Source organism: Knufia obscura, assembly GCF_036327395.1.
Source record: "Knufia obscura strain CCFEE 5817 isolate CBS 148926 chromosome Unknown scaffold_2, whole genome shotgun sequence".
Taxonomy (NCBI): Eukaryota; Fungi; Ascomycota; class Eurotiomycetes; order Chaetothyriales; family Trichomeriaceae; genus Knufia; species Knufia obscura.
The window spans coordinates 846,001-869,200 of record NW_027042688.1 but is presented as its reverse complement, the minus strand read 5'-3'; the positions used below and the strand labels follow the sequence as shown (position 1 = coordinate 869,200).

At 50.6% G+C, this 23,200-nt stretch overlaps 8 protein-coding genes across 8 annotated transcripts; 2 read left to right on the top strand and 6 right to left on the bottom strand.

Annotated features, from left to right (window-relative positions):
* Nucleotides 1-992: 992 nt before the first annotated feature.
* cbc1 (Nuclear cap-binding protein subunit 1) lies at nucleotides 993-3,635 on the bottom strand (the record flags this gene model as incomplete). The annotated part of the gene is made up of 3 exons (XM_064870611.1): nucleotides 993-2,981; nucleotides 3,031-3,509; nucleotides 3,560-3,635. The coding sequence occupies 3 exons, from the start codon at nucleotides 3,633-3,635 to the stop codon at nucleotides 993-995; spliced, it is 2,544 nt and encodes an 847-aa protein (XP_064733064.1).
* Nucleotides 3,636-4,312: 677 nt separating this feature from the next.
* On the bottom strand, nucleotides 4,313-5,405 carry PMZ80_002176 (uncharacterized protein; the record flags this gene model as incomplete). Its single annotated transcript, XM_064870610.1, has 2 exons — nucleotides 4,313-4,716; nucleotides 4,766-5,405. 2 exons carry the CDS (start codon nucleotides 5,403-5,405, stop codon nucleotides 4,313-4,315), a joined length of 1,044 nt encoding a protein of 347 aa, XP_064733063.1.
* A 1,189-nt stretch (nucleotides 5,406-6,594) lies between these two features.
* gsk3 (glycogen synthase kinase 3) lies at nucleotides 6,595-8,053 on the bottom strand (the record flags this gene model as incomplete). Its single annotated transcript, XM_064870609.1, has 6 exons — nucleotides 6,595-6,728; nucleotides 6,777-7,175; nucleotides 7,226-7,574; nucleotides 7,625-7,708; nucleotides 7,757-7,929; nucleotides 8,005-8,053. The coding sequence occupies 6 exons, from the start codon at nucleotides 8,051-8,053 to the stop codon at nucleotides 6,595-6,597; spliced, it is 1,188 nt and encodes a 395-aa protein (XP_064733062.1).
* Nucleotides 8,054-12,630: 4,577 nt separating this feature from the next.
* Nucleotides 12,631-13,043, top strand: URM1 (Ubiquitin- modifier 1; the record flags this gene model as incomplete). The annotated part of the gene is made up of 2 exons (XM_064870608.1): nucleotides 12,631-12,854; nucleotides 12,926-13,043. 2 exons carry the CDS (start codon nucleotides 12,631-12,633, stop codon nucleotides 13,041-13,043), a joined length of 342 nt encoding a protein of 113 aa, XP_064733061.1.
* Nucleotides 13,044-13,157: 114 nt separating this feature from the next.
* On the bottom strand, nucleotides 13,158-14,974 carry PMZ80_002173 (uncharacterized protein; the record flags this gene model as incomplete). Its single annotated transcript, XM_064870607.1, has 3 exons — nucleotides 13,158-13,427; nucleotides 13,551-13,727; nucleotides 13,784-14,974. The coding sequence occupies 3 exons, from the start codon at nucleotides 14,972-14,974 to the stop codon at nucleotides 13,158-13,160; spliced, it is 1,638 nt and encodes a 545-aa protein (XP_064733060.1).
* A 682-nt stretch (nucleotides 14,975-15,656) lies between these two features.
* Nucleotides 15,657-16,893, top strand: TOM40 (translocase of outer mitochondrial membrane; the record flags this gene model as incomplete). The annotated part of the gene is made up of 3 exons (XM_064870606.1): nucleotides 15,657-16,025; nucleotides 16,076-16,726; nucleotides 16,786-16,893. 3 exons carry the CDS (start codon nucleotides 15,657-15,659, stop codon nucleotides 16,891-16,893), a joined length of 1,128 nt encoding a protein of 375 aa, XP_064733059.1.
* Nucleotides 16,894-18,354: 1,461 nt separating this feature from the next.
* On the bottom strand, nucleotides 18,355-19,894 carry GLK1 (glucokinase; the record flags this gene model as incomplete). The annotated part of the gene is made up of 2 exons (XM_064870605.1): nucleotides 18,355-19,674; nucleotides 19,718-19,894. 2 exons carry the CDS (start codon nucleotides 19,892-19,894, stop codon nucleotides 18,355-18,357), a joined length of 1,497 nt encoding a protein of 498 aa, XP_064733058.1.
* A 1,094-nt stretch (nucleotides 19,895-20,988) lies between these two features.
* Nucleotides 20,989-23,058, bottom strand: PMZ80_002170 (uncharacterized protein; the record flags this gene model as incomplete). Its single annotated transcript, XM_064870604.1, has 2 exons — nucleotides 20,989-22,616; nucleotides 23,040-23,058. The coding sequence occupies 2 exons, from the start codon at nucleotides 23,056-23,058 to the stop codon at nucleotides 20,989-20,991; spliced, it is 1,647 nt and encodes a 548-aa protein (XP_064733057.1).
* Nucleotides 23,059-23,200: the final 142 nt, after the last annotated feature.

The following is a 23,200-nucleotide window of genomic DNA, read 5'->3' as shown; positions in this document are numbered from 1 at the left end:
TCCTTCTCAGCCTCGTAAACTCTGAAGGCAGGCGCGGTTGACCTGTGGAAGGTACAACCCACAGAAGCGGCAGGCACGACACAGTAGCACAGATAGGAAGGAGTGACCGATAGGTCACGCCTGCCATTAGTCAAGTCTGCAGCTTCCATGTTTGCCGCAGCTCGAAGTGGCGGGAAGGCGCAGTTGGATGTCAAGAAGGCACGACCCTCGAGACGGAAGGCACGATACAGCGATCCAGCAGGATAGTCAGGAAGGAGCGACCAACTGATCGCACCTGCCGTTACTCAAGGTCGCACCTTCTTTCAACAGCACCTTCAAGCGGAAGGCAGGCGCGGTGGCAGTTTCAGGAAGGCGCAAATCATCAGTAACTAGGGAAGGTACGATATGATGATGTAGAATGGGAAGGCGCTACCTACTGGTCAGTCGCACCTACCTTTGCTTCCAAATCGTGGCTTCCTGTTCTGTGTATTGTGTTAGATGGCAGGCGCAACGTGAGCTGGAGGTACGCGGCAGGTGCTATCAGTGGGCTGAGAGCACTTGCCCCAGTCCACGAACATAACGTGTCGTGGAAGGGTCAGGCAGTGCAGGGCGTGGTCGTCGGTTCAAGGCTGAACCTGAAATGTATAAGTACTGTGAAAGTCGCAAGCTGGAATGTAAAGGAAGTCGAATTGACTCCAATTTACAGCATATGCAACTATACTACCTACTGTAATGAGCAGTCAGATCACTTAGCTACAGTCCCAAAATGCCCACTTGATGTCAATTCTCAGTGTCAATACATACCATGAAAGTGTAACCTTTCGATCTCTTGATCTCGAAATTGTACAAGTCTTTGCTTCGAACACAGAGCATGGACGGCTCTTGAAGATTGTTGTATGGTCCAACCATTTCTTAGAACTCCTGGTATACACAGGTACAGACTGCGATCTGCCGCAATAGCGATCCACTCAGCTCCAGTCTACTTCTGCAGGGATGGTGGTGGCAAAACAGCCCTACTCGATCCCGTCAGCACCATCACCGAGGTCACCTTCTCTAGACCCTTGTCTCCCATCTTCTGCACCTCCATTCGTTGGCTTCGTATCTTCCATCTTGACGTCGTCAACCTTTGGTTCAGGCTCAGCAGGCAGCTCAGGCAACGGCTTCGCCAGTTCTTCTTTCACCCAGCTTTCTTCGACAGCAGCTCTACGTCGGAAGACCCTCAGCCATTTCGCACCCCATTCTCTCAGGGTTGACTCTTCCTCAGCACGAAGCGCATCACTACTCTCGATCATACCATCCTCGGAGGCAGAAGCGACACTTCCGACAGCATCCTCAATCGAGCTGAACAAACTCTTCATATCTGCCATCTCCTTGTCCAAGGCGGCCTGAAGTGTGCTTCGTTCTTCCTCGCTCAATCTTGGGTCTCGGATCTTCGTGACGACCTGCTTGACTCTAAACACAACCTTACTGATAGTCTTCGTGATAAGCTCGTAGCACCAATTCTTCGTTAGCAATGTACCACGATCAATGTTGTCAACCAAAGCCCATTCCACCACAGACTGTGGAGTGACAATGCCGTAGTTCAGCAGCTTGTCAACGAGACAGACACCATTGCCTATCTGGTGCTTCCAGAACTCAAGCACAGAACCGATTATCTGTTTTCGTAAATCTGGCGATTCGTTTGCCAAGCTCGACAGACGCTCTCGAGATCTTTCTATGACGGCCAGGACGTGAGACAGAGACTTTGAGCCGACGTAGCAGATGCAGGTCATGTAAGCGTCTGTTGAAGCAAGGTTAGGATTGGCCAGGCCTGAATTTGCAGCATCTTGTTCGATGGCCGAGAGAGCAGCCGCGATCTCTTCATCTGAAGCCTTTTGCCGTATCCTAGACATGAGCTCTTTCGCTTGGTCGGCGAAAGGTGTTGAAGGATCATCAAACTTGAAATCGGGCGAGTCTTTCTCCTTTTCGGGCGCAATCAATGCTTGGTATGGTTCAGGCAGAACGCCTTTGATTCTCTGTGCAAAGCTGAGTCGGATTTCCTTGTCAAGGGCGTCAAGGATGAAAGCCTTCTTCGGCGATATATCCTGAAGTTCCACATCGTCAACCCATTCGGTCCACTTCCAAGTGAAGCCGAAATTACTCAGGTGGTGCGAAAACCAGTCCAGAAAACGCTGACTGATCTCGAGATCCATCCTGTCGATGTTACGGTAGAGATATCTTATAGCTCGACCGAGACTGGGGGCGACAGCTGCAGGGGCGACCTTGCAGGATTCTGTCAGGACTGAATGGTAGAAGACAGGCTTGTGCTCTGGAGTAGGAAGCTGCAGCAACTGAGAAAAGGTAGCATCCACGATGACATCCTCGGGCTTCCAGGTGTTCTTGTCTTCGGTCAATTCTCTTATTTTGTCAAAGGCTGTTGCTCTTTTCACGAAAGTGCCTTGAGCAAAGTAGCAGTCCATATCGATCAGAACCTTGCCTGCGATGTATCTGTTGATGTGCAGAACATTGATGGCATCGGTCAGGGCATCACGAATTAGTAGCGAGCTAGAGTCCGAGGCAGGCGGGACTGTGTTGATGTCTTGGTCGGCATATACTGAAAAGTAGACCTCGGGGAAGATCTGTCTAGGACCAATTTGTAGTGTAGCGGGTAAGTCGAGTGTTGGGAATGGATGCTTCTGAGCCGATGCAAGCAAATCTTCTTCTCCTGCAGGCTGAGAGCCTTTCCAGGGCCTGGGCAGACACGGCAATTCCCAGTTGTTCTTCTTCTCTTCTTCCATATGCTTCTGCAGTAAGGACAGCACACTTTCGTGACTGGGAGGAGCGCCCTGTTCGAACGATGGATAGGGGTCAACCAGGTTTTCGAGCACATGCGGAGGGCCCGAGGCAATGATGGAAGTCTGATCTAGTAACGATGCTGCTTGAGCTGCGGACTCGGTTGCTGAAGAGGCCATGGTGTAGGCAACGGTGAATAAGATGATCTTGACGAGCTCGAGGCCAAGCGCCTAATGCGCATTAGCAGGGTTCCATGGTCCTTGCATCCTAAGAACTTACGTCTTCGTTGGAGGCAGTCTGCAGTTCAGCAGCGCGGGTGAACAGCTCTTCCAGGAATGGGAAGACACCGTCGCCCATGAACAGACCCTGCAGACATGCCAGAAATCGCAACAAGAGCTTGACCTCCCTCCAGCAGCCTTCATTAATGTTCTTTTGCAGAGCCTCGGCCAGCTTCTTCAGCACTTCCTCGGTGAATTCAGGCTTCTGAGCATTCGTCTGCAGCACAATGGCGGCAATGAAGGGGATCTTAAGTGGTTGTTCGAGGGTGAGAGACACGGCGATATCAAGGAAAGTGTTGGTTAGGTCAGAGTCGAAGTAGTTGTCTGCGATGGTCTTTGCACTGTTCATAATGTCCTCGTCGACTCTTCGGTGAGGAGCTTCTGCAATGCTGACTACCTGCTTTCGTAGTTTGGTTGCTGGTGGCTCTTCCCATCTTGGTCGTTGGTATCGTCTACCGCCATCGTAGTTATCGTCATCATCTGGCGCAATATATCAGCACCGTTCTAGTAGGGTCACACAAAATGCTTGCCTCTATTTCTTCTCTTTCTGTTGTTGAAGCCTCCACCACCACCACCTCGTCGTGGCCTGTAGCCAGAATCGGCCATGGTGATCGAATTTCGAGGTTGTTTCGGAGTAAGTGAGGCTTCGCGAATCTTATGATGGTCCAAGTATGTTCGCGCAATTTACACTTCCGCTACAGTCGTTTGTCGGGAAGGCGCATTCGAAGAGTGAGCAATACTGGTCTGCATAAAGTAGGCGCGTCGATCTGGAGAAACGTGCTGCGCGTCCACGAAAATGACGATCTCCAGGGCTAGGATACGGTCTTGGCAACTTTAGTTGAGCCCCTTTCGCTTTCAGAATATGGTCACTTCTCTTTCAACATCTAGCAAAAAATGAGTTAAACGACAGTGCCGCGGGTTCTTCAGTCATTTGCGAGCGGTTGACAAGACTGGGAACTTTGTATGGCAGTCTCGCAGTGGTGATAAAGCTTGATGATCCTGCACACTCGCTCACGCAGCTAGCTCTACAACAACAACGCTGCACGAAGTTCTCCTCAAAGACGAATACTTGCAGTCTATGTACAGATTCACCGTTTGCTCCTATCTGCCATGCAAATGAGACACAACTCTATCGAGTCTGTCCGAGTCATAATCATACGCTGGAAGGTGCGACCGTGCCTGATGGTTTCTTCGTCCCCTGTTGAAGGAGCACCTCGAGTGATATGCTGATGAAGCTGCAATGAAAGTGACAGCGTCAGCCAGACAAAACTAGACGTGAGGTGTCACCTCTCAACAGCAGGCGCGACACGCACAACCGGCTTCGTAGTCGGATCTGCTCCCAACCATAGCATATCAGGTCGGCTATCTGTATCTCTGTCAGCTTCAAAACCATAACCACGCGCAGCAAGAACATTACAGTGACCAGCAGCATCAGCAAATGTCTTTGCTTTCACGACCTGCTCCATATCTAGATCCACGATGATAAGCTCTTCGTTCGTCGTCTTCGCTGCAGTCAAGATCCGTCCATCAGGTCCAATGACAGCCGAGCTGCCCTGAATCGGGCGTCCCATAATCGGACTGCCCTCGGTGCCCATCAGCTTGGTTCCTGCCTCAGTGATGACCTGCGTGCAGTGCAGAACATAAGCTTGTGCTTCCGCTGCATATGTTTGTGCGAGACCTCGACAGCCTATCCGCAGTTAGCTATGATTGACCGGACGCAAAGCTGATATATTCACCTTCAATACTCATGGACCAAAACCCAGGCGACCCATCTATGAAATCGTCCAGCGCAGGCCAAGCAGCAACATGAATCTCCTCATTCTGCGAGAAAGTGTAGTACTTCAACAATGGCTGCATATGCTCCCAGCACGACAACCCACCAACCCTTCCCACCTCAGGTAGAGGTACCACAGCGGCAAGACACTCCCCCGACGCATCCCCAAAAATCGTCCTCTCCATATGCGTAGGCTTCATCTTTCTCCTCTTCATCGCGATCTTACCACTCTCATCAATAAGCGCCTGCGCAATATACACAGAATTACCATCACGCTCCGAGAAGCCCAACGAGACATTGATCTGGTGGGTCGCCGCAGCCTCGCAAATCCGCTGCATCTGAGCGCTGTCAATGACAAGCGAGTTCTGTACGTACTTCACTCCCAGATCGAAGTCGACAGGTCGGGTCCAGATCCATGCTGGGTAGCCTGGGATCCAGCACTCTGGAAAAGCTATAAGTTTGGCGCCTGCTTCAGACGCTTCTGCTATAAGGTTGCATGTCTTCTGGACTCCAGCTTCGAGATCGAGCCATGCTGGTTCGTGCTGTGTTACAGCTACTCGTACTTTGGAGCTTTGAGGGGTTTTGCTAGCAGCGTCAGCCATGTTGATCGTCTCATGTGGGATGCTCCAGGTTGAGTGCTGTTGAGTGAACAGTGGTTGAGAATGATAAAAACCCTAGTCAATTGACATGGCGGTGAGCTCTGATAAGTAGGTACGGCGCCCCATCCTTGCGCATTCGGTTCGATGGCACCTTGTGGTAAGCCTCAAGCTTTAGGAAGCTCGAAGGAGCAGATAAGGTGCAAAGTCCGCCAGTAACTATTGGTTATTGATCCTGTAGATCTGTGCGGGGTCGGCGTGAGCCAGGAACAGTATCGTGCATGAGAGTCGAAGCTTCGTCCATCGAAGCAATTGTTGTAAGAAATAAAGCAGCTTCAATAACCAACATGGACACAGTCGAAACGTGAAAAACCGAGGCGGCGAGGAATGCTTCGAGCTGCAATGCGTAACTGAAATCTGAGCCTCCCAAAGCAACGATATACTTATGCTCGCTCACTGAGCAAACCATGTAATCTTGAGACAAGTACTCCGCTCCCGCCCTGGTCGAGTTGTCATTCGTGACAGCGAATTTCCCTGAACAGGCTGATGGGCGGAACAGCGGGATTGTGCCAAGCACGTAAGCGCATACGCAACAAGAGGTGGAAAACTGAAAACCAGAAATGATGATCTATTGTAATGACGCCAACGAAAGCTATGCAGGAAGTGAAGTGCTTCCAATGTGATGTTCGCATATTCTGCATGATATGTCATGCTTAGGAGTAAGCGGCACATTATCTGGGTATCCTTCGTAATCGTGCTCGTAAAGTCCTTTGAAGCGTGTTCTGACCGCTGCTGCTCGAACCACAAGACAGAGTGTGCCAGCATCCCCTTATCGTGGAACGGTCATTCGAACCAAACTCGTGTTGCTGCAAGCACAGATTCATTCTCCCTCTTTCATTCCTCCTCCCAGCATTCATTTTCAGTCAGACCCTTTTCGCGTAGGCGCAGACATGCAAGATCCAGTTTTGAAGCTCCTTTCCGGACGCCCCTAATCATCAGCCAGAACGAAAGCCATCTTGAACGCCGGAGCCGTTCTAAGCAATTTTGAAGTGCCTCTTCGTGACGGTGCGAACACTGCATGGTACAGGATGTGATTCACACCGGTGAAATGTGCTGTATGCGCTACGGATCTGAACAAAAGTGCTGACAATATTTGGACATCGTTGCATCCTGAAAGTTCCCGGTAGCGGATTGCTTAATCGAGACGCGCTATCATCTCATCCTTCGTCATTGGTGTGAAGGTATCGATATCGAGACCCTGGGCCTTCAGAGTAGCTCGAGCGTGAGAAGGCACAAGTTTATCATTCAGATGTGGAGCAATGGATAATTCTGGTTCGCATTAGCCACAAACCGAAGCACGTACCGCAGAAAACTTACCATGACGAGAAAAGTTGAAAAGCTGCGGAAGGTCTCGTGAGGCACCGCCGGCATGTCGAGAATCAGGAAGGCGTGTCGATGGATCTCGAAGCTCATCGAAGAAGGGTTGGCACATGGCCTCGATGGCTGATAGCCTCTGAGTTGGTGTGTATTCCAGAAGTGCCGAAATGAGTTCAATAGCCTCAGGGGCCGCCTTGCGGAATACTTTGTTGAATGGATGCGGTTTGATCTGTGGGAACTTGTGCTCCATGTAATTCGGGTTCATGGTCCGTATTTGGTCTCTCGTGGGTGTGCCCAATACTTTGATGATCTCAACGAGCTGGTCAATACCCGACTCACCCGGAAAGAGTGGTTGGCCCAACATCAGCTCAGCCATAACACATCCCGTCGACCAGACGTCTAAGCCTCGTTAATGAAAGAATCTTTCCAAACGGGCGAAGTATACATACCGATCTTTGTAGTGTAGTTCGTGGCACCAAAGATCAATTCTGGAGCACGGTAGTATCGAGAGCAAATGTACGAAACATTGGGTTCCGCCTCAATCAAGATCTTTGCACTCCCAAAGTCGCACAGCTTGAGGATACCACTGGCAGGATCGAGGAGCAAATTCTGCGGCTTGATATCTCTGTGACAGATTCCCTGCGAGTGGATGTAGGCCAACGATCGGAACAGCTGATAGATGTATAGCTTGACTTCGAGGATTGGCATGGTTGTTTTCATCTTGTTGAAGTATCGCGATGCTCGGTAGACGGTCTCGGGAACGAACTCGAGGACGAGATTGAGATAAACTTCATCTTTCTGCAACCTGTTAGCGAATGTCATGCTTCTCGCAGTTCCCAGATGCGTACCCTCTCGCCGTTCGAATAGTAGAATGCCTTCAGCTCTACAATGTTGGGATGTCGAACAATACGCATGATCTGAAGCTCTCGGTTCTAGTAGAGTTAGCTTCGGACCGGGAAGAGGCTGCGAATGTACCATACCTTGAATCTCTTGTCCTGGAGCACTCTCTTGATTGCAGCATCTTCTCCGCTCGGGGACAACTTGGTCTGGAACACCACACCAAAGGAGCCATTGCCGACTATTTTGCATTGGGTGTATTGTATCTCCCGCTGCTCCCCGGTCAGGCCGTCTTGGACCTTTTCGCGAACGACTTCTGTGATGCTACGTTAGCGCACGTGCTCGGGCTGTATGCAGGTCCGGGGTTCTCTGCAGCTTGAAGTTGACTTACCACCCATTCGCAAGCCTGAAAACGGACCACCGGGTCGATTCTGTGACATCTCTTTCTCTGCAAAACGCTATTGGATCCAGCGTGTCGCGACAAAAGCCACGGCAATAGTGTGCAAGCGGACTCGACAAAGGGCTGACGCCAGATTGTTGGTTTCGGTAAGGAACGAGTAGCGAAGCAAACAAATGATTCCGACAATGCTCAAATATTGTGCCTCGCCAGAGTAAAGGAATGAAGTTGAGATTGAAGGAGCGGGTCGAGTTGAAATGAGTTAGGTGCGCAGAGGTGATGCGGAACTTGAAGATGAAGAGGGGAAGCCTTAGCGCTTCAGGTCAGGTGTTGAGAATATCAGCAGCGGCAGAGGGGCTGTGTGCGCGCGTGAAGGTATGTCCAGGTTGTGCGTCGACGGGTGTCAGTGAAGGCTGTCGAGAGTTTAGGTGCGAGAAGTGAATCAGTACTGATCCTGGAGGCTGAATATGAATAATGGATTGGCACAGTGCAGAGGCGGGTTGTAACTACGACAGTGTGCCAACGCCGTACTTAGGAGCCCGCAACTTAGCGAACAATAGTGATAGTATCCACCCAGGCCAATGGGCTTAAATTGGCACCCTTGGACACTCCCATATCCATACGTACTATTACTTCTCACATCACGCGCATTATTATTGTTATTATTATTACTGTCGCCTTGCAATGCGACTAAAATCGTTTCTGCCCCAAATAACACTATCCTGTCGTTGATGTAGACACGCGGAGAAAGCATCAATAGCTGCTGACAAGTGGTGCTGTCAGTCTTGACCAATATTCCACACATCGGCAGCAACATGCTCCATACTCGACCGACAAGGCTAATAATTCGCTTTCATGCGTTTCCTCGTCATTTCCGAAATGCTGACAACAGGACAGTGCCTGACCTAACAGCTGCAAAGAGCTGGCTGCGCACGACAGCCGGCAACTTCCCATGCGCTCTCAACTCAAGAAAACTTCATTGCGTCCCGAGACTCTGCGTGAACCTCGCCGCCGCCTGACATGATCTTGCTGCTGAACATTAGGCCCATGCGTCACGGAATGTTCAGTGGTAAACTGCAGGAACCCATTCACAAGGAAGGAACTATAGTATGGCGTGTGTAATAGGCCTACTACGAACAGCCAGAAGGTCATCTGATGAGCAAAGACCTCAATTGTACCCACTGACCATCCAATCATGCCTCTGCAAATTCGAGCTGTATGCCAGATTGTCTACCGGTATCATCCAATCGTAGCTTTCATCCCCTCAACTCAGCTCCAGCATCTGACATCAACGGACTTCTGCCACAGGGTTCTTCAGGTGCTACAGTACTCCATGCCACTATTAATGCACTCCCTCCTTGCGAGACTGCAAGTGCGGACTGCAAGATTGAGAATGCATCTCAGAGCAGGAAGCGAGAAGAGACCATCCTCCCGAGAGACTCCCAAGACGTCATGAGCACATGCTTCAACAGCCCACGAGCTAGCTTAGGGTGTCGAGGCGTGCCTCAGATGTCAACGTGCGCCGCTAAAAGCGTCACGTTGTCGCTTAGTTCTTCTCGCGCGCATGTACCTCGACTGACTAGCAGCAGCTGAGCTCGGATGCTTTCTGAGAATACTGAAGGTTGCTCAGGCACGCGACCTCCACGAATGGCCTTCTTGTGACCTCGTCAGTGCCACTGTGAGTATGTATTGCGATTGCGATTATTCCTGCCCTGAGATTGCTTGACAAGCAGGAAATTGCCTAATCAACTATGATGTGCATCTATGGGGCATGACGGCATCCATGGTTCATGCCGAATCTCCCAACCTTGTCCATTCGTATTATTGCAATCCATAGCGCCTGACGCACGGTGTACCGCAGCCAGTCCCAGAAACGTTCGAGGCATAAAATTGCTGCAATCTGTTTGGCGCAATTCAGTTCCTGAACGGATATAAAGTCGTTGAGGACGTAGGGTGTCGAACCTTCATGGCGGCCCGGCATCAGTTTTACGACAAGCCTACTTTGGACACGAACTAGTGGCATCTTTGAGCATCGAGACTCATCTGAAGACATGCAGACGTGTTTTGTGTCGCACGAGATCCGAGAATAGTCTTCATTTTGAGAGATCTGACAGCCGTCCACCGGCTTTCAGGCTCGAGTAAAAGACATGCTCAACGTCAGCCCTCAACGTCAGCCTAAGCAGCCTTTGATGCCTGCCGCAAGTTCAGGCACGCCAGCTATGCAGACGCCAAGATCTCCGTTCATCATGTTCAGACAGTGAGAAGATCCCATCGCGATGAGAAGCACATTGTCGCTTCCCGAGTCGGCACAGCAAAGGTAAGGCACGCTCAAATTGTCAGATGAGAACTAGCCCCGCTCGCTTCCAGGTACTGCAGCTGCGGCCTACTGCAATTGAGGGATATATAGGCACTTGGCGGACCTCATCGCCCACATATTCAAGTTATGTCAAGATGCACGAACAAACTCTCTTTTGAGCCAGCTGCACGGGCGCTAAAGCACACTGACATGCTGCACACTGGTTGAAAACCTGTAGCACAAGTCAGCCACTACCTGACTCGAATGCAGATGCACCAGGCATCAGGCATCACCCACTGAGTGTCCAGACTTTACCTGCTAGGTGGCATGCCTCGACTTCAACAATGTGCATAAAGTTGTCGAAATGGTGTCACTTGACACGCTCTGACGGTGCATTTACCAAAATGTGTAACTGGTTACACGGCATCAACTCGAGGTGTCCTCTCACAGCATTGACACGTTAGTAAGCTTCTGCCATCCACAGGAAAATATGTCTGTGATCTACGGTGTCGGAGCGATTACCCTCAGAACATCATGTGTCTAGAATGTCAAGCTACTACGCGACGGCAAATGCTAACAGCCCAGTCAGTATCCCGTCCTCATGCTAACTGCCACGCCTGCGACCATATAGTACAAAAGTAGTGCTCCCGTCCAACGACCCACCATTCCGATGCTGTGCCTCCCTCGAGTATGCTCCTCTTGTCGAACGAGGTAAGCATGTTCTCGTATGGATATCCGACGACAACTGTCATTCAATCAATGGCGTTATCTCTGACAAGCTCGACAGCGGTCACGACAGCACGACGACGCATACCCAAGGGGTGATATCCACTTCACTATGTTCTATACATCAGGTAGGATGTAAGCTGATCGGCAAGTCCTGGTTCTGGGCCACACGCGCATGTTTCGAGCGAAAATACTCGCATTCGTGACCTCGCTACATTTACCTTATCACCAACACACTGCTTTCGACGTACGGAAGCACAACCAAGCTAACAGCAAAGAGCCTCAATCATCAGCCTCGAAGATGTCTATCACAGTTCCCCGTCAGGCCACAAAACAAGACTCGATGATGTCGCAACAGGCCTACACCATCATAAAGCCACACCAATTTCGGACGAGCATCAAACATTCAAATACAGGACTATCAATCGTCCAATGCTCGTCTCACGTGCTTCGTGAAATTATGAGCAACTAACACCACTTCTTGAACGACATTTTGCATATTTCTATTGAGCACCCTTCCATGAACACAGCGCGAGCAAGCATACCTGTGGGAGGCACGACCTCCAAGGAATGTAGCGGACCCATATAACTGAGAAAGTACCCCTCGACCTAGATTATGGCGCAGGCTCGGTCGGTGCACAGACGTTACTGTCACGAGCGACGGCGGGTGTCGAGGGACCTCTCTAGGTTCGAGGGAAAGCGCGATCAAGTAACAGAGGAAGGCACGACTCAGCATGAGGTGCCACGTTCACTATGACCCTTGGCGACCAGGAAGGAACTTATGACAGAAGTGTGCGCAGAAGGTATCCGCAAAGGTAGCCATAAAGCAGTGGGTTTCATAGGTCCCGAAGCAGGAGCGATCACCGGAGAATTGCTAAGGTCATGGTAGGCATGCCACGCGGCATCACACAACAGCAATGCTCTTTTATGTGTTCATACTATAGCATAGCGACGTTTGTATTTCGCCTACCACGTTCTAGTGTTTGATGTGGTGGTAATCAATAACTATTAGCTATGTGAATTTATTCGGCCGAAACTCGTCTTCATTGTGTTCCACTACACTACTTCTCCACGGCCAAGTACAACATTCTTTCCCCTCCTGAGCGGCGCATTGAACCTGGTAGAGTACGCAGCTGTTTGTAGATTCTCGGAAGAATAAGATGACATTTCTCATCGACTACCTCTAGGCAGGAGAAAAAGGTAGATTGTAATGACAATAAATATGGCCGGTGCTCAGAGATGACGCGGGCTACCTCATCTGCAACCTTGGAAGCTATTTCCGCCTTCCACCTGGCTCAATTAGGGGCAGACGCGGAGCTAATGTTCTCGCCCAATGGTCCCTGGTTCTTGTACAGTACCGTAATTTACGGCGCTCTTCTGCCAGCTAGTGAAATGTTCATTCTTTCTTTCTTGTACAAGACTGCCTAGGTATCCATCGAACAACGCACAGTTGACAATACCACACCACGACATCTCCTCCATCCCACCGAGACGAATTCACAACCATCCCAACTCAACCAAAAAATCAGTCCTCCACCAAGCCACACACCCCCTCCAGTCCCCACCATCAACCACCTGGGCACAACAACCACCTCACAATGTCCAACCCATCATCAACCCCCTTAACACCCACCCTAACCCTAACAATCGAGTTCACCGGCGGCCTAGAAATGCTCTTCTCTAACATCCCCTCCCACACCATCTCCGTCCCTGCTAAGAACGACTCTGGGTCCAACCTCACAGTCGGCGACCTGATACCCTGGCTGTGCGAACATCTGATGAAGGATAGCAGGAAGGAATTGTTTGTGTTGGATGGGGGCGTGTAAGTTTTCTCCGTCTTCTGTCTTCATGCGAGGGTAGTGAGGCCGGGAAAGTGCTAACGACAACGAACAGACGACCGGGTATTCTGGTATTGATCAACGAGGCAGATTGGGAATTGGAAGGCGAGGATAAATACGAGCTTAAGGATGGAGATAATGTGTTGTTTGTGAGCACGTTGCATGGTGGATGATTGACGACAGTATTTGTCCGATTGTGCATGTTCAAGGATATTCAACAGGAGGATATCTATCTGTCTAACAAACTCGACCGCCTGATATGCGCCAACAGTGTCCCACCGACCGACTCACACAACATCGTGAATCCTTATCGAAATATCATCTGCCGCCTCCTGCTCGGGTGGTGTCTTAATACCCGTTGGTGTCGCAGCGCCATCCGGTGTGCCTGGGTTGCCTCTCGGGCTCACGACACCACTACCGAGACCTGGTTGTGGAGTTGCGAACCCGCTGGGTGGAGCTGGCATTTTCGCACCTTCGGGCGAGCTAGGTATGATTTCGGGCGGGAGGTCGGGAATTTTGATGCGTTTGGCTTCGTTGTTGTAGGAGGCTGGGATGATCTGGGTTGTGTTAGCGGACGCTGCGGGAGCCGGGACATGGGAGAGAAAGAGTGGCTGGGTGGTTTGTGGGAAGAAGGATTGAACAGGCCTTGCGGCCCTTCGCAGGGTGGAAGGGTATCTTACCTCAATGATTTCGTCTCTAGGAAAAGATAAAAAGGGGATGTCCGCGGCATTACATGCCATCAGGTAGCCGTACAGGACTCGGAGGACTGATTCATGAGCTATGATGAGCAGGTCATTCTGTTCACGTTCAAGCTCGAGGATGATTGGTTCGAGACGAACTGCGACGTCGTGGTAGGACTGTGATCATGGTTAGCGCGATTAATATGTCTGTCAAAGAGTCAGGAGAAGCATACCTCAGCCCTCGGAAAGCGGTGGTGGTACGGATCAAGCTCGTGCTTCTCGACCTCGTCCGGATAGTCGCTTCGAATCCTTCTCTCGGACTTCTTCTCGCAGACCCCGGGATTCAGCTGACTCATCTGGGAGCGTTGTCGGACTTGGTAGCCGCGCGCTGCAAAGAATGTTGATGTCTCGACGGTTCGCCTCCTCGTTGATGTCCATACAATCAGTGGTTTCAATTGTGTTTCTGGACCGCCTTTCTGCTTCATTGTCTTCATTTCGTCTTCTCTGTGCTTCATCAGGGTTTCTGTCATCTTCTTCGCATAGTCGACGCCTTGTGGCGAGAGACTAGCATCTGCTTTGAAAGACTCCTCTTCGAGGGTGACTCCTGCTCGTGCGAAGTAGGTATGCCGGGATTTGATGTGCAGGTTTAGCAGGTAGAAGACAATTCGGTGCGACAGGTAGCCAAAGCTCTTGTTGTTGATAATCAATCTCTCGCCTGCATTGATCATCTTGATCCAGTCCAAGTCAGTCTCCTCCATACTCTCGAAGTGTGGAATTTTGGCGGACATTCTGTTCAGGTAGTGCTTGACCGCATCGTCTTCTGACCACCCTTGGTAGTCAGGAGAGGAAATTTTCACACTTCGTACATTCTCCTCAATGATTCTCTCGTCATCGCAGTATGACTCGATGAACAAGCACTTTATGTCGTGCTTCGCGAATTCCTTAGCAAGCGATCTCCGACCCGCAGTCAACGGATTGACCGCATCGTAGATCGCAATCTGACCGTTCTCATGGTTGAGGAAATCATAGATATCCTCCCGACACTTCTTAAGAATCTTTTGTCTCAATAAAACTGAACTTGCAGATGCATTGACGAAGAAGTAATCGTCTGGAACGTCCTTGCCCTGTCCGACAAGCGCCCTCCGGTAGTCACCCAGGTGAAATATCCTAGTTTTGACACCGAGCCACCGAAGATATCTTGCCAAGGCGACTGAGACATGTGTCTTTCCTCGTGCCGGAAGGCCAACGGTTGCGATCACTATTCGGCCGGCATGAAACAGACGACCAGACTCTGTACTATAGAGTTGTGCTGGTGCAAGCTCGGCTTTCTCGGGTAGATCGTGTATGGCGTCGACGAATGTGCTTGACTTACGTCTGTATCGTGGTGTATTGAGAGCGGCATCGGCCGTCAGCAGAGTATCCATGGTGGCAAGCCCGAAAAGCCCATGCAGCTGTGCTGAGAATGGTAGTAGGAGTTAAAAACTGCGAACACTGAGCTCTGAGGCAGGAGCGATTCCTCTCCCTCTCGAGCTTTGACACAACTCTTCTTCCCTTCTTGGCTTCGGCAAGGTTTAGTGTGCCAGTCTTCCTTACTAAATCAGTCCTGATTGTGATAACGATAGCACGTAATTGTTGTGATGTTAGCCCATAAACTTCTACTCACAGTGAAAGCAGCGAGAGTAAAGTGTTGACAGGGAAGTCTATATCATTCACTGATAAGCAAGTACGAAGGTAATATCAGAAAGCATCCACGCCTGGCTCGACAGATTTCCGGCCTACCTTTTCCGAGCCTTTGACCCATTATTGACATCTCCAAAATGGTAATATCATTGAGCGCATGTGCTGTCGGAATTGGTTCAGATCGCACGCCGTATCACGCACGTGACTTCTGCGGATGATGATCGACTTGCGATTGTGCTGGAGACACGATTTTTGAGAAGCAAGCTTGCGCATACAGTACAGCACCACCATCAACTCCTTTTCGACATCCCTCCCTTCATCTCATCTCTGTTGTATCCTGTGCGGGTCGTTCCGGTTTCTCAGTTCATGGTCCTGCTGCACAGTCTTCGATAATCTTTATTGCGCACCTGCGATCACCTCCTGAAGATGGCTACCACTCCAGTCGTGACGGTTCCTGCACCGGTACCAGTACCGGTTGCAACAGTAGATGAGCCCAGCTCGGGCGTCTTCTCGTTTTTGACGGACAATGCGATAACCTCTATCGTCAATGACACATACTCAAACCTGTCAGAGAGACGAAAATTGATGGGACTGTCGAACCCGGGCTCGGTAGAAAGAATAGCAAGCGAGGTGCAGCGAGATGTACTTTTGACAAATCATATGTTTTCTGGCCTACGATGCGATTTACAGAAGTTCTTCAGCATATCACCTATGTTCAGGCTGCAGCATGGCTTTGCGATGGGTTCGAATGTGCTACCGCCGTGGCAGCTGTTGGCCATGTATGGAAACTCAAGGGTATGTCCAGAACTATTTGGTACCGGTTCTTGTGCTAATATCCTGTTCAGATGTTGCTTCAAGGTACTTTCTCGAGCGATCAGTCAGTATCAGCTATGGGCAACTTGAGATGGACACCCAAATGGGTCACTCGGACCCAGACACAAATTGACCCTCGGTCGCCGCAGACCATGCTTCAGGTTGAAAATGAATATACCGGCGATGACTTCTCAGCCTCCGTTAAGGTTTTGAACCCGTCGATAATGGAAGGCGGTCTCACCGCTATTGTCATCGGAGACTATATGCAATCGATCACCCCAAAGCTGGCATTGGGTTTGGAAGGTGTTTGGCAAAGAGCTTCATTGGGCGCAAAGCCAGAGACCGCTCTCTCCTACGCAGCACGATACAAAACTCAGGACTGGATAGCCGCCGCCCAAATCCATGCTTCGGGTCAGCTAGGAGCCACATACTGGAGACGTCTTTCAGAAAAGGTCGAAGCTGGTGTTGACTGCCAGCTACAGTTCGCCCCAGGAACTGGAGGCGCAGGCATGTTCGGCGGCATCAGGAAAGAAGGCCAGACAACTGTGGGTGTCAAATACAACTTCGCTACATCTGTGTACCGCGCCCAGATTGACAGCGCCGGAAAGGTTGGCTGCGTGTTAGAGAAGCGTGTGGCTCCCGCCATCACCTTCTCTTTCGCGGCTGAGATCGACCAATGGAAGGTAAGACCACTCCTGCGTTTGTGTGCAAATGACCGTCAGGTACTAATCACTATCTACAGAACACTCACAAGCTCGGCCTCGGTGTATCTCTCGAAGGCAGCCCAGAAGAACTCGAACAGCAAATGCAACGACCAGATCTGCAGAACGAGTCACCACCTCCATACTAAGCATTTTGATCGAGCTGAAGGCCCCTTCCTCTCTTCCTCTCCACTTTCGATGACCTCAACCTCGGAATTATTCGAAACCTTCTATACTGTTTTACCACCTCTTCGCTCTTGACGCACGACATTCACGATCTAGATCTGAAAAGTGAATTACCTAGCAAGAAATGAGCGAGCATGTGGCTGGCCCGGCTGGAGCGCATCGGCAGATGTTTGGATTCTGCATTGCACGTATTGCGCTTCTTGTACATGAAAGAGATGTTGCGTTGTGTTATTGGCCGTCACCGGTCGGGAACGCCATACCATTCGCAGGAGGCGCTGGTGTTGCATGAATAGATAATTTCAGGTCTGGTGGACAGACGCATCAATGTACCATTACACGTCAAGTCAGAGCAAATCCTTTTCAAAGCGCAGCAAGCCGCTGCTGTCCTTTGGGAGTACTGAACATTTGAACCAACGACACTTCTGTCCTCTCTTGATTCTTCGAAATTACCCAAATTCGCCAAGCAGCTGCTGGCTCACTGGAGGTAAGTGCACACCCGAGAGATCATTCTACTTCTTCCTTTACTCTTCAATTTTATAGTCGAGCAATCAACCGCTGTCGCTTCAAGGAAGGCCAAAAGCCTCTCCAATATTTCTGCCTCGCCGCGTGACTGAACAGCACGCTGTAATGGCACTTTCACACTGATATCTGCTAACTACTATCTACGTTTCCACTCGACAATCAATTCATTACGTTTCGGCTGAACTTCTCTGCGCATGCTATGGCAGCGAACAGCAGCGCTTCTGTCTCTATGAGGCTAAACCTCTCCTTACCACTCAACCTTTGATCAAACGTCTCGTTACCATGTTGGCCGCAATCCGAGAGATATACAGGCTGCTTACGGCACACTGTGGTAAGTGTACAGCAGAATGAATTAAGCGTGCTCTGAGATTTCAGCAGCCCTATTTCTCCACCCGCTGAACGTCTTACCTGCCATCAGGACCACCGCCAGCCAAGTGCATATGCGAAAGCAGACGACGTCATCTTCGCCTCTGCGACGACGAAAGAGCTTACTGCGATGTATCGCAGTCTCGACTTCCTGGTAGGCCTCGATGGAAGGAACGCCGCCAGGTGGTACGACTATAGATTCGAGCCCGCAGACAGCGAGAACAGATCTTGGGTCTTCGACATTCGCTGTCTGCAGTCGATGTATCTCCATATCTCTCTATAGAATGGAAGGCTGCCCGTAGAAGGCGTCCCTGTGAAAACTGAAGTGCCACAGCAGGAGATCTGCCGCGTATTGTGCGGACTGACCTGGCAGACCCGCAGGTCATCTCTACACAGGCCTCGCAGGTTGAAGTCACCTCCTACGTCGGTCAGGGCCATCATTACTTCTTCTTGTTCGACACCCAAGTCCGAAGTTGGTACAGCATAGAGTAGATAAAAGTGCTTATTCATACGGTCTTTGCAGAGTATCTAATACATCAGACATTCCCCGCCTTCTCAGCCTGATGCGCAACAAGCGCGATCAGCGCCGCACCCAACCCACTACCATCCTTCGCCAGACCAATGCGAATCTTCTTCTCACCTTCAGGACCAATGCCCTCGATCTCCCTGAATGCTTCTCTAATGTAGTCCTCGAATCCAGGGTAGTACTCAACCAGACTTCCGTCGACTCCTATATCAGCGAAGCCCTCCGTCTCCAGCCTCTTGGACTCGATCACGACGGCGCCCAGCGCCACGGCTGCCAGGCGTGCTGCTCTCTTGCCGATGGCATGTACTAGCATCTTGATCGCTATTGCATCTTCCGTTGCTGCCGACGACACCATCAGATCCTTTTCCAGAATCTGCTTTGTAATGCGCAAGTGGTCCGACTGATCTTCCTCCACAATCGAGAGGACTGAAGTATCGATGCCCCACTGCTTGAACAAGACACTGTCCGGGTCGATCGTGGTCGTGGTCGTCATATCATTGTCCGCCGAGCTCTTATCTTTCAGGAATGACACGCCAGGACTACTGTGGTTGTGCAGGGCCAACATGGCTCTCCTCAAGATCTCGCCTAGGAACATACCCGACACGCGCTTTTCAAACATCTGTATGCCTGGGTTGTTCGATTCCCGGTCGAGCGACTGGTCGTATGGAGTGTCCGGTAGGACTTTTAGTGAGTTGTCAAAGCTGCCCCATTCTGTATTTACGATCATCAGACCTGTGCTTCTGTCGTATTTTGTGCCTCCTTCTTGTTCGTCTATCATGGCCATTTTCTTGACGGCTGATAATTTTTCGACGTAGGCGCCGTTTGTGCCGGTGCCAAAGATGGCGCCGAGGAGGGTCGATTCCTTGCCAGGAGATGTGTAGGATCGAGCCATTAGAGTCCCGACTGTGTCGTTCACAAGTGCGGAGACTTTGACGGGTAGATTCAACGCCTTGATCTCTTTCTGTAGTAGTTCGCAAACGTCCTTTCCGATGGCCTCCTGGATGGAGAAGCCCTTGGTCCACCGTACCAATCTGCCCTTATTTATGCCCACTTGTTCGACGGGGAAGCTGAAAGTGAATCCAAGATCAAAATAAGATACTTCACCCGGCTTGGCCATGTGTGTCTCGTAGTGGTCTGCGTGGTGTTGTTTTAGGAAGGTCTCGATCTGTTTCGCCATGAAGCTGAAGAGTTCCGATGCTGAGTCCGTCTCCATCAGAGTCCGTGGTACGGCAACTTTGGATTGTGTCAGAGAAAAGGTGTGGTTGCCGTGGAGGGTAATGGAGCAGACTCGGAAGTTGGTGCCACCAAGGTCGACGGCTAAAAATGTACCCTGTTGTTGTCAGCAGTGTCTTTCTTCACTTGAAGTTCCCGACCTTCTCTGTACCATTTGGCACTGCTGTGACATATGTTGGTATCTGGCTCAGATGCGTTCCCTGCTTTTCTAGGCCTTCCTCCATCTCCGCAAGGAACTCCTTGACACCCTTGTTTAGGTCATCTTTGGTGTACTCGAACTCGGCGGCCATGCGCTTGGCCTCCTTTTCGAGAGCCATATTTGCGAGGGCGGGCGTCTGGTACAACTCAGAAGAGAAGACGGACTTGGGTTTGCACTCGGTGCCTGGTTCGAGCTGCTCGTAGTATGATTCCTGTCTGTACACACTGTCTCCAAACGGGTCGAGCTCTTTCTGCTTAACGATATATCTCGGTCCTGGTCGCGAGCTCTCTGTTGGAAAGATGGAAGGAATCAGGAAACATAGGCAAAGAACAACGGCAGAAAGAACGTATAGAAGAGGGAGTTTAGGAAGCGTGGGCGGAATGTTAGCTGTACTCGAGCCGCTCACACAAGCCTCTTTGCTCTTGTTGAGCTGCTTGTCCTTCTGCTTTGAGACAGCCAGCTTTTCTTTTGATAGGAGAGGGGCAGGGTTCGACCGAATGAAGTATGAAATGAGGGGCCGTCGCTGCGTTGCATTATTGAGTTGTGGAAGATCTGCTACTGTCTGCTATGACGAAACTTTTGGTACGGACAATTCCCCAGATTTGCGCGCTGCACGTGTTTTAGCGGGTTCACACGATCGAATTCGTACGTTGGTAGGCACACCTCATGAGGTGCTTGCATGGAATTTTGTTATCGACACAGATGAGGTGCAAGTTGTTACGTGATGATTGGAGGTCTAAGCGAAATGGAGACCGTTCAGACGTAGAGGTCAATATTGGCGACAGTGTCTCCACAGAGCACTCGTCAATATGAAGGCCAAAGAGGCAAGAAGACCTCGAATTCCACTAACCAAATGTACGATGACAGATAAAGGATGCAATAACTGGAAAGAGCTTATGTCATTCACTGGTGATAGACAAGCGAAGGATTCTGCACTCAGTTGACGATACCCGGAACAGAAGGTGTATTGGGCACTGGTCGACAGTTCTTGCCGCAACTGACAGTCAAGCTGCCACCGTCCTTGTGCAGTCGTTACTCCTGACTTCTAGTGAGCGATGAGTTCGCAGCCTCATGGACATTTCATATACTAACCCAATACTTCTCCCCCATCACTCGAAAGCTGGTCAATCAAATGGGTTCTCCCTTATCCTTAGAACACCTCAAACTTCCTAGACATTTTACTGAACGCTGACAGATTCTTGTAATTCCGTATCATTGACCTCTGTGGTATTCCAGCAGCGTCTTCCGCTTCTTGATGTCAACTTGCCTTGTAGGACTAGATTGCTGAAACAAGATATCATCTTCCGACATTCTCGACGGCCGCGTTATCTTCTGCAACAGCGATGGTCGTCGTTTGGCCTTTTTGGTCGTCGGTGTCGACGTCGGCGCCTGTGTCGAAGACTGTGTGAACTGAGAGTACATCACCGGATCTTCGAGAGGCTCCTCGAACAATTCATTTGATGAGCTCCCTGTGTAGGATGAATCAGAGGATAGTGGTGGTCTCCTTGAGTAATCATACGAATCGAATAACATCGAGTCCCCTTGTGGCGGCTGATCTTCTCTCTTGCTCGACAACAGCCTCATATCCGGGTCGTTCTCTAACATATTGTGCAATTCTAACATGTCCCCTGCTTCTGGGAGCGCTGCACTCCCTCTCCTCTTCCAAATGTTCCACAGAAGACGGTCACCACCGAGGGCTTCAGATAGTGACTGCCGAGGCGAATGTGAAGGCATTTCCAGTGTGTGGTCGAGATTGTCTGAGTCAAACTGGTCTTCTCCTATTTCGGGTAGAATCGAACATCGATCGCCTTCGGGGCAAAAGTCGCTGTCCCTGTGCTTGCAATGTGCGCTCACTAATTCCGAGCTTGAGCATAAAATTGAAGACAGACGATCCTGAGGTATAAGAATGTCGTCGTCCATGTCTGGCATCTTGGTGTCTTCATGCAACAGAGTGGAGCCTGCGCCGTGAGTAAGCAATGACTGTCCAATCCCAGAACAATTTTCGCAATATTCGAGGGCTTGCGTAGTATTGTTGTCCTTCTCATCGATATGAGTAAGAACTCCTCTCGGTTGCTCAGCACCCCTAAACGGCTTAGCACGGCCAGGCCGGCTGACCGTACCCATCTCGCTTTGATTCGCAAGGTCACGGTGGGCACGGCTACTTATTTCTGCAGAGACTCCCTGGGAACGGTAGAAGAGGCTTTCCTCATCTGAAGCGGAAGCGTCCAGCAAGAACGAGTCATCGTCCGAATGTTCACCCGAATTCAGATCTAGCATGTCTTCGTCGACTGCTTCCTCTTGCTTACATGGTGGCAGCCAATCAAGCTCGCTCTCATCGTACGAGGCGAGCTCCCAATCAGACATCCTAGCTCGGGCGCTCTGCTCTCCATTTGCGCAAAGTGACACGGCGTCGTGAGCTGTGCTGCAGATGCCGTAATCCGTTCCATCCGACGCTTTCGACGCTGACCCCACCAACCTTGCACGAGCTGGCATCTTCAGGGCATTCATCATGGATGACCAGAGTTTTTCTTCATACCACTCTGCATCGTTCGAGCGTGCATGCTCGTCGTCAAATCTTTGGACAGTTTCCACATTCTCGCAATTTTGTCGCTTAAAGGATGTCAGTATTTTCGCCAGGGCTGGTATGAGGTGCTGTCTCGATTTGATAATCTGTGGGTACTCAGGTAGGAACACTCCTGGCGCTAGTTCTGCTAGGCGGGAGGACTTGAACATCCGTGGAATGCAGAGCTTCGAGCCTGCAGTAGGTCTTGCATGGAAGAATCGCTGCAACGCTGTCGCAGCAAGGGATGCGGTATGATCTGCAAGAGCTTCATGCTGATCTATGTTGTGGTAAGCAGTGTCCGCCGGAGAGCCCTGAAGCACTTGCGAAGCCTGAAGAGAATCTTGGCACATGCTTACCTTCAGACTGACTTATTTCTTGCGGCAGGAAGCAATCCTCCGTCGAAGTATTACGCTGGGCCGGGCCCCGCAAAGGCTTCTGTTCTGTGTTCGTGTATGATAGCTGTAGGTCGATGGCCGAAATGTGCAAGACTGGTACTCCGACAGGAGGCCCCAGATCACGAACATCTGCTGAGCAGGGAACATCGACCTTCTTGCTTTCACCAACCGCTGCGAGAGTGAACTGCACGACCGCAGTGGATTGATCCAAAGTCTGCAAGGCTACCGATTGTGCCTCCAAGCCAAGAAAGTTCCAAAGCTTCACATCGGGATTAGCTCGCCCTGTGCATCTGATGATGAAATACCTGATCCTTCGATACCCATCGCTGGATGTAATGGAACAGCCGCCTAAAGTCGTAGTCTGTCATTTCAGGGTAGCAGATGCGGATTGTGACATGAACACTGTTACATCGAGACAAGAATATAGGCTTCTAGCGAACATCACGTCTCATATCCGTCTCAGATG